The sequence below is a fragment of the Natator depressus genome, chromosome 2, assembly GCF_965152275.1.
Source record: "Natator depressus isolate rNatDep1 chromosome 2, rNatDep2.hap1, whole genome shotgun sequence".
Taxonomy (NCBI): domain Eukaryota; kingdom Metazoa; phylum Chordata; order Testudines; family Cheloniidae; genus Natator; species Natator depressus.
In genome coordinates, this window is record NC_134235.1 from 39,012,346 (window position 1) to 39,027,628 (window position 15,283).

At 40.7% G+C, this 15,283-nt stretch overlaps 1 protein-coding gene across 1 annotated transcript in view; it reads right to left on the reverse strand.

Moving 5' to 3' along the window:
- The window catches only part of VPS13B (vacuolar protein sorting 13 homolog B), a 913,989-nt gene that overhangs the window by 731,943 nt on the left and 166,763 nt on the right, over nt 1–15,283 (reverse strand). Inside the window, exons 11-12 of the mRNA XM_074944046.1 lie at nt 13,815–13,952; nt 8,577–8,664 (exon numbers count right to left, since the gene is read on the reverse strand). Coding sequence (XP_074800147.1) covers nt 8,577–8,664; nt 13,815–13,952 — 226 coding nt within the window. The remainder of the gene's footprint in view (nt 1–8,576; nt 8,665–13,814; nt 13,953–15,283) is intronic.

The window sequence follows — 15,283 nt, forward strand, 5'->3', positions numbered from 1 at the left end:
CCAATCAACTCCAAAGAAAATGGAAACAACCCCCACCCCTTGATGTTCAGCAGCAGCTCACAGTCAGCACTGACCCTTCCATTGTCTTCTGACCACCAAGCTGCAAACACATGAGAGCGCCTTCTGTGTTTGCAATGAACAGAACAAGCCTTTTGCAAAATGCACTGCTTCATGGTCACGGAGCGCAGCCAGATTTTGGTAAATCTCTGGTGCAAGGCCAGCAAAACTGATTTTAGTAAGAGTACCAGGAACAACCATACATACCAGCAAATGGCAAAGAAGCCAGCAGCTTTGCAAATTTACCAGACTGGTCATCAGTGCAGGGAGTGAATTAAGTGGCACAAGAGCAAGTATTAGAAAACCAGGGACCCAAACCGCATCTCAGGCAACTGGCCAACATCATGCCCATTTTATGAGGGTGCTGGACACAGCACGCAGCATAGAGATAACAGTGATGCATGATGACCTGGTCATCTGGGATGGTCCCCTGCTGGACCCAGAATCCAGCACAGGTACCAATTGAGGATAATGAAGTCACTCTGTTGTTGAAACCAACCCCAGAGCACGAGCAGCAGCAGCACATTCTGGGTCCACACACGGCGGAATTGTTTGATGCCCCTGCGGAAGCAGATGCAGAAGGGACAGACACTGCCCCCGAGCCTGGTAAGGTTCTGGTTCCATTTTAGTGTTTATTAATACAGCAATGGGAGGGATTTCTGCTCAATGAATGAATGAATGCAAAAGTTATGAAAAGCCCCGGCTAGCAGCACATACCAGCTAATGGTGGATTGTTTGCCAGCGCCTTGGCATCCCTCCAGTTTCCCCTACCATGTGGAATTCAAAATGGTGTCCAGGAAAGGCAAACAGTAAAGAACACCTTTAAAGTGTATTTTTTACTTGTAAGGCAGAGATTTTTGCTAGGATCATTCCTATTTCTTATAAATAACCACCTTATGTTGTCAAGCTGTAAGTATGCTGCTGTGTAACCACTGAACGGTCTAATGAGCTTCCTGGAAATAGTGGAACTGTGTGGGGATGGGGAAGGTGGAAATGTGTTTCACGTACAAATTTAGTCCATTTCAGTTAGAGGTACTCCAGGAAGTCCATAGATGGCAAAATAATTTGTCCCAAATACAATTGGGGCTTGTAATTCTGACTGTTCTGATTCAGCGGCTCTCGCTATTGTAGGTCCATTCAGGGGGAAATGGCTCACCTTTGGCTTCACAAAGATTGTGAAGAGCACAGCAAGCCACAGCAATGCAGACAGCATTGATGACACCTGGCATCCAAACACATCTGTAGACATTGCCAATGGGATTCCATATATGCCAAAAGCACATTCAGCAACCATTCTACACCTGCCAGGGCCTCTAAAATCAGGGTACGATTTCATAAACCAAGGCTAAAGGAGGAATGTGGGGTCTGCCAGAATAAGGGCAGGGACAGTAACTCTATTTATAAACAACGTTATTTGGTGGGAATAATGTCCCAGCCTGTCCAAGAATATAGACTCCTGCAGGGTGACAAAACCCTGACAACATGAACTTTCTCGCCTTGACATTAATAAATCCTCTGTGGCCCACAAGGACCTGCATAACAATGGAGTAGTACTCTTTGTGATTTATGTACTTATGTGCTCCTTGACGAGGGCTAACTATGGCCCTGACACAGTTCCGAAACCCCATTCTCTCAAAGCCAGCAATCACATCAGGATATCTTTTCAGCCTGCCACTCTGGGGTAAATCACACACCTGATTGCCTCAGAAACCTCCACCACAATTTTACCCACAATCAACTTCCCAACACCGAACTGGTTGGCAATGGACCATACAAGACTGGGGTAGCCAGCTTCCAGATGCCTCAGCAACCCACTTCTGCACCAGAAAGGATGCCTTTATGCTGAAGGATCGGGGCAAGCTGCTCACAAAACTCCAAAAATGTAGCTTTCTTCATACGAAAGTTCTGGAGTTACTAGTGATCATCCCAGGTCTTCACGACAGTGTGATCCCACCAATCTTTGCATGTGGCCCTGCGGCAAAAGCACCAGTCTACACAAGGAGCATCAGCAGCTATACTGAGTGTCATGAGTAGCATCAGCCAGTCTGAGTCTGCCATGCCTGGGTACTTCTCTCCCTCTGCCGCCTCCTGCTCCATCATACACTCTGTCAGTGCCTTTGGTGGGTCAGAAAGCAGCACTGAAATGTCCACAAGCACCTCAAGGAAGCTTTGCCCAATTCCTGACACAGGAGTGAAATCACAAGCAAGGGAAGTTCTGGGAAAGGCACCTCCTGCAGGTTGATCAGCAGGATGTATCGGTGGGCTGTTCAAACTTCCTGTAATATGCATGTGGACAGTAAAGTTTTCCCACAGTGCACCACGATCAAAGGCCTAGAGCAGGGAGATTTCAGGAGGGTGCTAGAGAGTCTGGGATATAGCTGGTTTCACTCGGGGTTGTCTACTACAGTGTGGACGGCAGAGCCACAGCTTAGAAAATTCTTAATGTAGGGTTAGCAATCAATGTAGATGCTCAACCCCAGGTTCTCTAACCTATTGTCAGTTGGCTCGAGTCCCACTAACCCTGGGCTTACATTGCAATGTAGACATACCCTGAGATGCTAAGAGTGCATTTATCACCTTCTTAGAATATCCAAGTAATTCTAGCTCCCTTCTGCCCCATTTTCACACTGATATAGTTTTAGAAGCACTTGATTGGATGCATGCAAATATTCAGTGTCCCCTTCTGTGTTGGGAGCTTGATAGGAGGGTTCCAACTGCATCTGAATCAGGTCTGAGAACCAACATGTGCAGGGCCATTAAGAGATGATCATAATCACCGTGGCCTGTTCCTTCACAATATTCTTTACCCTCTTCACTATCAGAGGGAGGACATAAAGAAGGTCCTGGGGGACATATCTAAAATAAGGTTTTTGTTTCTGTTTCTCTCTTCCTCCAACAGAGCCTGGACACAAATAGGTTCATCAGTGAGCTGCTGACCTAACTTTGATGATGCTCTGGAGGGCTGACTGGTCCAGGCTCCATTTTCCAAGGTCTGCATGTGTTCTGCTCAGCCAAGTGATCCCCACAGTGTGAGTTTTTGTCCAGGATGCAACCAACATTTTCTCCTATGTATAGCTAATGATCTCTTGGTTTTTTAATTGGTTTAAATATACCATAATATTGATCAGTCAGAAACAGAAAGTACTTCTAAAGAATCACCTGCTAGAAATAGAGGAGAGCTTGTCTGATGTCAGAGCTCTATCAAAGTTATATTCCCTCCCCCACCTCGGTGGACCACAGTCCTGAGATCACTATTAAGAATGTTTGAATTTATATAGGTTCTTTTAAAAAAAAATCTGAATATTCAAGGCCCCAAATCCCAATTTTTTTATTAAAGTAAAAAAATGTTAGGCTGGTGGGCTGATTTCTGTCATAATGCTGGTTCTGTTTTGGCAGTCAGCTTACTTAGCCAATATAGTAAACAAGAAGTAAACAGCTTTCCTGTTAAAAAAGGAACCAAGACTGCACTTAAAGTCACAGCTGTGAAACCTTGTCTATTTGTCCAATGTTCTATGTAAATTTTGAGATTAAACAACAACTTTTGGGGGCAGGGGATTTGTACCCTTGCATTTTTTAAATTTTTAAACCAATTCAAGCAAGATGGTCACTGATGTGATATCTCCATGGACCTCATGACCAGAAGAATTTATGTCAACTTCCTCAGTGACAATCTGTCTGGACTGACATATTTTAGGGAACTGCAAAAAGGAATCAGTTTGAGCAGTGGGAATCAGAGCTGCTGCACAGATACGCATCTGCCTTTTCGAGAGGTTGTAGTAGGAGCTAGCACCTTTCTGGGTGGATACGGCATTGCAGTTAAGTCACCTGGGGGTGGTTTCTCCATAGCCTTCTCAACCATCTTGAAGGGGAAACCTCACCTATACACTAGTTGGAAAAAAGAATTTCTTCCTCCTGGTTGCTATGGGAGAGACCTATACTTTCCCCAAGATTCAGGAGGCACTCTAAAGCTTTCTTGCCAGTTCTGCCACCTCTGGAAGTAGGGGGTCCATCATTCAGGTTGAAGGTTTTTTGTTTTTTTGTTTTTGTATCCCTAATAAATTGTCACTGGATCTTATCTAGTTTTGGTGAAGGGAGCTCTCCTGCAGCCTGCTCAGTTGGGCCAGAATTGACCTAATCTATGCTCCAGATAGACAGACAGATTCCCTGAAATCTGTTTAGCTCGCTCTGCATGGACCTCGCCTACATACTAGATACTAGCTCCACCTTTGTCCCTAGGAGTCTGGCAGCCTGTAAGGAGTTCGGCAATGGCAGCATTTATTCTCCTCTGCTTCCACTTGCTGTTTTTGTTTACCGTTTCAGGAGGAGAGAGGGGCAGGAAAAGGAACTAATCTCATAAAACATGCTGAGAAACCCAAGTGAAATAAGATAGCAGTTTTGAGGAGAAAAAAAATACAAAAGCACTGAAAAATATTAAAAATTTAGTTTTAAACCTCTTAAAATCTTGTGAAAGTCTGCACTAAAAGGGAAACCTAGAGTCTGCCCTCTGTTTCAATGTTCTCTGTATCCAAGCCTGTGCATTCTTCCTCAGACAAGCCTGGGAAGCAATCCCTGGCTCACAGCCAAAAAACTTGTAGACCTCCAGTTGTTCAAGAGAAGGTGAATAACACGTGTGAAGATCAACAAGGAGGGGGCACAACTTCATACAAGACATTGTGTGTAACTTGGATCAAAAGTCTTAAAAATAATGGCCCAAATTTTCAAAAAACGTCACTTGTATGCACAATTTTTGAGTACTGCTATTTGGATATACAAGTGACAGAATTTGTACAAACTCCATTTGCAAAAAAAGTTGAGTACAAATTAAGTACAGAAAGGATGTGTGTGGGTAAATTCTATCAGTTATATTGACAAATGTTAAATGCTCAAGAACTTCACTTGCAATTTTGTATGTGTATAAATGGAAGGATGGGTTAAGTATCATTTGAAGATCTGGCCCCAAGAAAAAACATTTCTAATACTTTAGAAATACCTATTAAATTGAGGAACTGTTGCATATTTTAAAAACCACAAATCTACACTAATGTGCAGCATGACATTCCAAAACCACATTTTATTTCGAGCATGCACTCGAAGAAGAAAGACAACATATTTGTTTTACATGCAATATCATGTTTTCCCTGGATGATGCTTTTATTAACCAATCATCCAGTTATGTATACACAAACATCCCTTGCCTTCCTAGGTACACTGCTACTACCGATAGAGATTTGGTAAAAAACCCTGGGTGCTGAAGACAACCCAAAAAGCAAGACCTTGTACTGAAAATGGTCCTGCCCCATCACAAAATGCAGATCTCGGATGACATGGTCTTACTGAAATATAGAAATGTGTCCTTTAAATCCAGGGCTGAAAACCAATCCTGAGGAGAAAAGATTGTCTAGTTGCTGCTCTCAAAATATCAAAAATTGAGAGAGATGATTCATCAATTGAAAGTGAAAGAATATCCAGTGTGCTTGCCATGCAGTCCACTAATTCATGAAAAGCCAACGCATTTTCTGAAAATGACAAAGCTGACTTATCTCCTACCTTTTCATCTGTGGTTGTCATGCCCCCAGAGTCTGGATCTGACTCTGAATCCCACTAGTTCTTCCTTTTACAAGAAAAATTCCTTCCGTATTATAGAAGACTTATCAGGGTTCACAGATTTGATCAGATTAATGTCTTTCAGATCTGGAGGTTGAACCTCATCTACACACACATTCAGAGAAGCCCTATCCCCATACATCGAGAATTACTGATAAGGAACCGGGAAAGACCAATGAGGCCAACGCACCCATGGTGGCATCTACCAATCCGGCCAAAACCCCATATTTGGATTTGGATGCATATATTTTTGTCTACGAAGTTATACATCATACAGGTGACTTTGCTAATACTCCTTCTGCGGATCCTGCCCACAAATCAAATTCTTTTTCCAGTATGAAACTGCTCTCAGTTCCAACAAAATTGGAGACAACAATAATCTTGGTTGAACAAGGGAAATTGGAGAACAGTTCTTTTCTAGGGATCCAGAATATGTTCTTGGAGTTAAAGGAAGAGGAGAATCCCCACACTCCTCTACATATCCTCTCCCTTCTGGAGACAGACATATTTGAGACTGTTGGAGTATGGTTTCTCCTTGCTCCAGTAACATAACTGACTCCATACCTGGCAGATCTGAGGTCAAATCCAATCTATAAACCTGCACCTGGACAATTATGCACTGTACTGCCATAGTATCAGTCACTGGTGTTACAATATGTTCTTGCTTCACCAGCTCCTTAAGTCTCTTTTTAGAACTGGCTCATCCAGATCCGAAGAAGGTTTCCTCACTTTTCCATGCAGCTGCATATCAGTATATGGTTCTTTATATTAGTTTCCATAATGGAATCCTTCACTCATGGATTGGCTCTCTTAAGAGAGACTGACACTGTCGAGGACTGACTACTGACATCTGCCTGGGTAGATAAATCGTTATCAAGGGGATTGGCCTTACACATAGAAGCCGACACCTCAGAGGCTTTCCTCTTTTTCTGGGCCTTGTCACCAGACCTTAGATTCCAGCAAAGATGACATCTTTTTTACCCACAGAACCATCCAGAAAATGACCTTGAATTACCTATAGAAAAACTATAATGTAAAAAAATGCTACATGCTGAAGCATTAACTAACCTTGTGTAGCTTTAGCTATTCTCAGAGGAACACAATGACTTTTAAATGAGCCAGACACGTCTATGGATCATCTTGCCAGTTCCAAATGGCCTTGCAGCTAAGACTATTTTCAAAAGGATTGCTTGTAATCTGTTCTTTCTTTGCTCTCGAGGTAAACGTAGAGCAAATTGAGCACTTGGAGGATGAGTTCCCGTCCCCTAAACATGACGGGCATCCAGCATGTGCACAAGATGCTGTGAACAACGCCGGACAGGATACATATCTTTTGAAAACCATGTGTCTTTTTTGGTTCCATCAACAACTATCTATACTATTACTAACTATAAGACTAAACTCTCTATAGCTACTAACAATTAAGATTTCAACTAACTAATCATGGATCCAAGAGGATACCTGAGCTCCCTACAAAAGGTTCAGCTGGTCACAGTTGGAAAGAACAGAGGCAGCTGGAGGGCCACACCCCTTTTATACTCTTGCCTTGGAACATTTGACATTCTGTGAAGGGAGGGAGGGAGGGAGGGAGCACCCTAATGACTACTGCTAGTTAAAGCTCTAGGGGTCAGACTGCACCAGTTCAGAACATCTCGAGAGTGGGAATATGCACAGGACCCTTGGAAAAAAAATCTAGTTTTAGAGGTACTAAACTTAAGTGTGTCTTTTTAAATTGAGGACTTTGCATAAGAAAAAAATATTTTCTTTAATAGTGCATCTGTTCACCATTCCCCAGCTGATATCACCATCCTATATATGTGTAAATTGTTTTTACAACAGACAATTGTGAGTTCTGCAGCATAGAGGTAAGGATATATACAGAAAACAGCTGATTTGGAGCAGGCACATATACATCTGCTTGGTCAGAAGCCCACCAAATAGACACCAGAAAACCCTCATGGCAATAATATTTGTTCACCCTTAAATGCAGGTGGGGAAAGAAGCAGTTACCCAACAAATGGATGGAGCTATGGAATAGAAGCTCTACAGGGTATTCGGTCAGAGAAAATGACCTTGAATTACCTATAGAAAAACTATAATGTAAAAAAATACTACATGCTGAAGCATTAACTAACCTTGTGTAGCTTTAGCTATCCTCAGAGGAACATGATAACTTTTAAATGAGCCAGACACGTCAAAATTAGAAAGCTCAAGAATGGCTGATAATTGGTGCAGGAGACTAAATATACACATGGTGTGAACCAATATTTCCCATAAATCTGCAAACTGCATAATTAAAATACTCTAAACCCACCATCTTCTGTGTATTTGTTAATGCCACTGTCCCAAAATAATAAATGTGTAGGGTTGTCTACACACTTAGCCATGTAATTTGGGTGTTCTAACTTTCTTCTGAATATTTTTTCCTGGGGAGTATGATATGGCCCTAGGACATCAAGTAGAAAATAAGCAGCAAAAACAGATTAACTCTTAAGAAACAAAGCTCTTGTCATATAAATCTTCTATATATAAAATAAGAAAGTACAGAAAATATATTCTAAAACTAGAATTATTTCTCAATTTTTTTACAGCATCAGGTTTTTTTTTAAAAAAAGTCATTCAAATATGTCACTTTACACAAAATTCAGTCTAGTACACTACTAGATTGTACTACTAGTAGAAAACTACTTTAAGTTTAGCTGTTGATTATAAAAAAGTATCTTTCCAATCATCTATGAGAAAAAACAAGTTAGAATACCAAGAATCTAAGAAAACTCAAACATGTCGGTTCCAACAAGCAACTGCAAAAATAAATCTAAAGTAAGGTAGAGGACAGCTAGTCAAGGCCCAGGTGGCTGTCAAAAAATCTTTGCTTTCTGTTTTTCAAGGGAGGGCAAAACAAAGAAAAGGAGTACCTTTGCCACTGGTGCTTTCCACTGTGTACAAGTAATCCATGTAAAAGGCACCAAACCTCTGCATTCCAGCTATCTCCGAGTATGTCTCCTACCAACAAAGCAAAGCAAATAAAACAAAAGTTGTGTAAGGAAAGAATCTTGAGATTACAAACTAATAGGCCTACTATCAAAGACATATATGCTTGTTTGGGTTTCTGCATTAACACACAGAAAGGCTTATCAAAACAGAAGACAGAGGTTATCTCAGAGAATTCACCTTTCAGATAGGTAATCTAACTTCTATTGCACACCACACAAAAAGGAGATCCATAATTCTGCTTGACATTTTGATCACTTTATCAATAACATATAGTTTATTAATACCTTTAATAGAGTAAATATTCTTCACTTGACCTCCCACATCCCAGCAGACCTGTCTAATACTGTGAAATTAAAACTAAAGCTTGTTAATTCTAAAATATTTTGATTTTTTTAAACAAAAGAATGCCTTTTATCTTTAGCCTTTTGAAAACTTAGTAAGTCACTACATCATTACAATTTTTAGACAATATCTCATATTTTAATTTCATAGAAGCAAGAGAACCATAGAAAACTTGTCAAGGAAAGGGCATTTTTTAATTAAGGAGAAGTAAAGGGTATTCATAAATGTTTGGGTTTGGGGCTTTACCAACTTCACTCTGTTGTGGCATCTCTAGATTAATATATACTGTACTGCTCTTTTCATTCTTTTTCTTTTTGTTATAAGCAGTATATAGAATCATAGAAATGTAGGGCTCGAAAGGACCTTGAGCGGTGACCTAGTCCACCCCCCCCCCCCCACTGAAACAGGGCCAACTATAGCTAGACAATCCCTGACAGGTGTTTGTCCAACCTCTTCTTAAACACTTCCAGTGACAGGGATTCCACAACCTTCCTGGGAAGCCTATTCCAGTACTTAATAATCCTCAGAATTAGAAATCTTTTCCTAATATCTAACCCTAAATCTCCCTTGCTGCAGATTAAGCCCATTACTTCTTGTCCTACCTTCAGTGGATACGGAGAACAAATGATCACCATTCTCCTCTATATAAAAGCCTTAATATATTAGCAAAATTATCAGATCTCCTCTCTGTCTTCTTTTCTCAAGATTAAACATTCCCAGTTTTTCTAACCTTTCCTCAGAGGTCAGGTTTTCTAAACCTTTTATCATTTTTTGATCCTTTTCTGCAGTACTACTGCCTAGCCAGTTAGTCCCCATTTTAGTCGTGCATTTGATTTTTTCTTCCTATGTGTAGTACTTTGAACCTATCTTTATTAAATTTCATCATGTTGATTTCAACTAATTCTCCAATTTATCGCGGTCGTTTTGAATTCTAATCCTGTCCTCCAAAGTGCTTACAACTTCTCCCAGTCTGGTGTAATCTAAAAATTTTATAAGCATACTCTCCACTTCATTATTCAAGTCATTAATGAAAATGTTGAATAGTACTAGACACAGGATAGAACCCTCCAAGAACCCTACTAAGTACATCCTCCCAGTTTGACAGCAAACCATTGGTAATTACTCTGAGTATGGTCTTTCAGTCAGTTGTGTAACCAACTCTTATAGTAATTTCATCTAGACTGCATTTCCCTAGTTTGATTATGAAAATTTCATGTGGGATTATGTCAGAAAGCTTTACTATAATCCAGATATCACATCTACAGCTTCCGCCATATCCAGTAGGCCAGTGGTTCTCAAACTTACTTGATTGCACACACAGCCTTTCTTTGTGTCTGTAGTAGTTTACGTCCCCATCCCCCCACCCCCCCACACACACACACACAACCCACCCCTCAGCTCTCCAGCCACCAAGCTCTGAATGTGCGTAGTAAGTTTTTTTTTCCCTAAAGCTTCTCATGCCCTCCCCTAACCAAAATACATTTGGCATACCACCAGCACCCCCATTTGAGAACCACTGCAGAAGGCCAACAACCCAGTCAAAGAAGGAAATTAGGTTGACTTCGCATGATTTGTTCTCAACAAAACCCTGCTGGCTATTTCCTTATCACCCTATTATCCTCTAGGTGCTTAAAAATTGATTGGTTAATAATTCCACATATTGAAGTTAGGCTGACTAGTATATAATTTCTTGGGTCCTTCTTAAAGGATGTTTGCCCTTCTCCAGTCCTCTCAGACCTCACCAATCCTCCAAAAATACTCCAAGATGATTGCTCATGGTTCCAAGATTATCTCAGCTAGTTTCTTAAGTATCCTATGGTGAATTTAGTCAGGTCATCAACTTCAATAGATCTAATTTATCTAAATATTCTTTAATCTAATCTTTCCCTCTTCTGGTTTGTGCTCCTTACCCATTTTGTTAATATCAGTCATGGTAGGTATCTGGTTACAATTTACCTTTCAAGTGAAGATTGAGGCAAAACAGGTATTCAACACCTCAGCCTTCTTGACGTCATCCATTAGCAGCTTTCCTTCCCCACTAAGTAGAGGACCTACTCTCTTCTTCATCTACCCCTTGCTCCTAATGTATTTAAAGAACCTTTTTACGTTGCCTTTCATATCCCTGGCTAGGTGCAATTCATTTTGTGCCTGAGCCTTTCTGATTTTGTTCCTATATCCTTGCACTATTCTTTTGTACTAACTCACAGCAGTTTATCCATGTTTCCACTTTTGGTAGGATTCCTTTTTTATTTTCAGCTCATTAAAGATCTCCAGGTGTAATCATATTGGCCTAATACTATTCTTCCTATTTTTTTATTTACATCCACATATTCTGCTGCTGTGCCTTAAATACTGCCTCTGAGAAACTGCCAGCTTTTCTGAACTCCTTTTTCCTTTACATTTGCTTCCCAAGAGACCTTATCTACCAGTCCTGAGTTTGTTAAAGTCTGCTTTTTTGAAGTCCATTGTTCTGACTCTGCTGTTCTCATTCCTTCCTTTCCTTAGGATCATAGAACCTATCAATTCATGATCACCATAATTTTTTTCCATCCCCACAAACAATTGCTCCCTGTTAGTCATAATCAAGTTTATAATAGGCTTCCCCTCTGCTTACATCCTCCTCTGTATGAAACAAGAAGTTGTCACCAGCACCTACCAAGAACTTCTTGGAAATTTTATGTTTTGCTATATTACTCTTCCAACAGATGTCAGGGTGGTTAAAATCCCTCATTACTACCACATCTTGTGTTTTAGAGACTTCTGTTTCTTTTTCTAGAGACATCTCATATATTTATAATACTGACCCAAAGCTCTCTATCATAAGACTCAATTTTTTTAAAAAAATCAAAGTATAATCTTATCAACATGTATCTGGCTCAGACTATCAATATTTGTAGGATAACTTTTTCAAAAGTGCCTACAGGTATATCTACACTGCAATTAGAGATCTATGGCTGGTCCATGTCAGCTGACTCAGGCTCGTAGGGCTCAGGCTAAGAGGCTGTTTAATTGCAGTATAGACATTTGAGCTCAGGCTCCAGTTGAGTCAAATGACATGGGCCACCCATGCATTTTTAACTGCAGTGTAGACACACCCTCAGTGATTTAGCAGACTAAATGACTTAGGTACTTAGGAGACTATGTCTCATTGAAACACAACAAAAGGCAGGGCTTGTTTACACTACAGTAGAGCACATTAGTGCATAAGCAACATATGTCAACAGAAGGTGTTCTGCTGCCAGCATAGCTACACCAGCTACCCTATGGCAACAGAGGCACTCTTCTGTTAGCATAGCTGGGCTATACTGGGAGTTCTGCCAGCATAGCTCTGTCAGCTAGAAAGTGTGATTTTTGTACACTCCTCGGCAATGTAGCAATGCCAGAAAACTTTGTAATGCAGACCAGATCTCAGACTCTTCCTAGGTGCCTAAATCTCTTTTGAAAATGGGACTTCAGAATTTTCAAAATTATACCCAGAATCTGCAGTCTCACATAGATTTGATTCAAAACAGAACTGACTGCATAGTGGATGTGCTCTCTGCAAATGAGAACAAAATGGGGAATAACTCTAAAAATGTACACAGAAAGGAGACTTGTTTGACTAATTCCAAAAATACCCCTCCTGACACATAGTTTATTTGAAGTCCTAAAATGACAAAAAGTGAGTGTGTTTGAGAATATAGCCAGCGTTACAAATCAGAGCACGAAGCATACAGAAGCAGAATGACTCAGGGTAAGTTAATTTTGTCTCCTTTGAAATGATAAGAAGGCTTCTAGCTTTAAAAAAAAAAAAAAAAAACTTATTCACTAAAGAATTTTGTGCGTGGTCTAATTGTCAGAAATTTGTTGGGTCTGGTACCCCACGTTGCACAACAAGTTTTCTCTGAACCATTTCTAATTTGTAGCCATTATACAGTATAGGAATTGTGTTAACTACGAAATGTTATACCCCTTTTCTCCCATATGTGAATACCATATTCAAGTTATTCAACTGATTCAATTTCTTAAATTCTGTGTATAATCTCATAAAACAGGATCAGACCCAGATATAGAAGAGATATGGAGTGATGTGGAAAATTACTGAATCTGAAATAACCCAGAGAGATATAGTAAGAGAAGCAGTATGTTGCTCTCCAACAGCATAGAACAACAATGGTGAACATGAAATGCCAAAGGACATCTGTTCCAGCAATTTAAGATTACTGGGTTTCCCTAATGGGAATCAGAAATTATTACATTCTGGACAAACGACTTCTAAACACCCTATTTGTGAACATAAGAGAGAATCTAATTTACAGTGAAGCAGTATATTGATATCTGACTGAAGAGGTAATAAATGTTCTATGTTAAGTAACACAATAGCTGTCAAAATATACAACCACACCATCACCAAAGATAAAAGCTGAATTAGTAGTACACCTTGCAAGTAGATAGATATAGCATGCAAGGACAATACAATTAACATTCTTCCAGACTTGGGCTCTTTAAAACAGCAGTTCCCAAACTGTGGTCCATAGACCACTGGAGGGTTGGATGAGCACTTTCTCGTGGTCTATGAAGAACTGTTTGGATACATGGTGTTGGTGCTCCTCTTCATTTCTGGTTTATTTTACAGGCACTCAAACTCTGAAATCAATGCAGCTACTGGGTGCTCAGCAGTTTTGAAAATTTGCCCTTTTGGGGGGCCAACAAGGCCATTTGTAGAGTATGGTGCTATTCAACATAAGAAAGGGTGGCAGGATCTGGTCTTTAGAAAGTACATAGATTTTAAAATCTATTGAAAAATTAAAAAAAGAAAACAAAATTAATTTTCTAACCTTATGATGAGCTGCATCCAAAATAAATTCTGCACGAATACCATTATTTTCTGGACTTCTGTAATCAAATAGTGAATTGGTAAGATACGTCATTCCTTTTGCACTCAGATTTTCTCCACAACTGAAGAAGTAGGCCTCCTTAAAAGTCGGTTTAAAAAAAAAAAAGAGAGAGAGAGAGAGAGAGAGAGAGAGGCACAAGAGGGCAAACATGAGAAAAAGTCAGGTTAGTGTGACCAAACATTTCTGTTGTTTCTTCATACAATGATCTATTTGCAAAATCGACATGAATCCTTATGAAAACTTCAAACAGGCCACCTTAAATTCACTCCTCATTTTCAGCAAAAATTCTGGCATAGATGAAGATATTAAAACAATGATTTAATTAACTTCAAAGCTTTTCCTTATTTACAGGTTAATAAAAATATCCTGGGCTAATGAACTTTGCTATTCTATAGTTTGTTAGCCCAGAATACTGTGAACTTGATATTAACATGGAGAAGTCTTGAATTATTATTACACTGAAATATGCTCTCCATCTTACGTACACACCACCATGTGGCCTAACAACCTCAGGCAGGAGCGAGAGGAGGTGAGCATGTGGTCTTTCACATGGGAGATCAGGTCCAACATTGCCTGGAAGCGGGCCTCTGGAAGGAACGCTCTGGCTCATGTGGCGCCGAGGACCTCCCCTATGAATTCTATCATTGCACCGGCCTTAAGGTCGATTTCTTTTAGTTTATCAACAGGCCCAGGTCATGGTAGATGGAACGTACCAGATCGAGGCGTCGTTGCACCTGTTCCCGAGATCTGGCCTCGATGAGCCAATAGTCAAGGTACAGGAAGACCTGGACACCTCGACGCCTCAGGTAAGCAGCCACTGGCGCCATACATTTTGTGAACATCCTTGGGGCCGACAAGAGTCCAAAGGGCAGTGCAATGATTTGGAAATGGCTCCGCCCACTACAAAAAAGAGGAACTGTCTGTGCCCTTGGAAGATGGAGATATGGAAATAAGCATATTTCAAATCAAGGGAGGCGTACCAGTCTCCTGGATCCAGGGAGAAGATAATGGAAGCTAGGGAGACCATGCGAAACTTCAACTTCCTGAGAGATTTGTTGAGGCACCGCAGGTCCAGGATGGGTCTTAGGCCCCCTTTTGCTTTCAGGATTAGGAAATAATGGAAGTAGAACTCTTTTCCTCTCATTTCCCAAGGGACCTCCTACACTGCCCCTAGCTGCAGGAGGTTCTCAACCTCTTTAACGAGGGGATGCTTGTGAGAGGGTCCCTGAAGAGGGACGCGGAAGTGGGGTGGAGGGGAGGCAGCTGAGAATTGCAGGGTGTATCCCAGAGATATAATTTCTACCACCCAGAGGTCCGAGGTTACCCATGACCAGGCTGAACAGTAGGTGTGTATGCGGTTGAGGAAAAAATGAAGCAGATCCAGGAAGTTGACTGGGGCTTCACTCTCA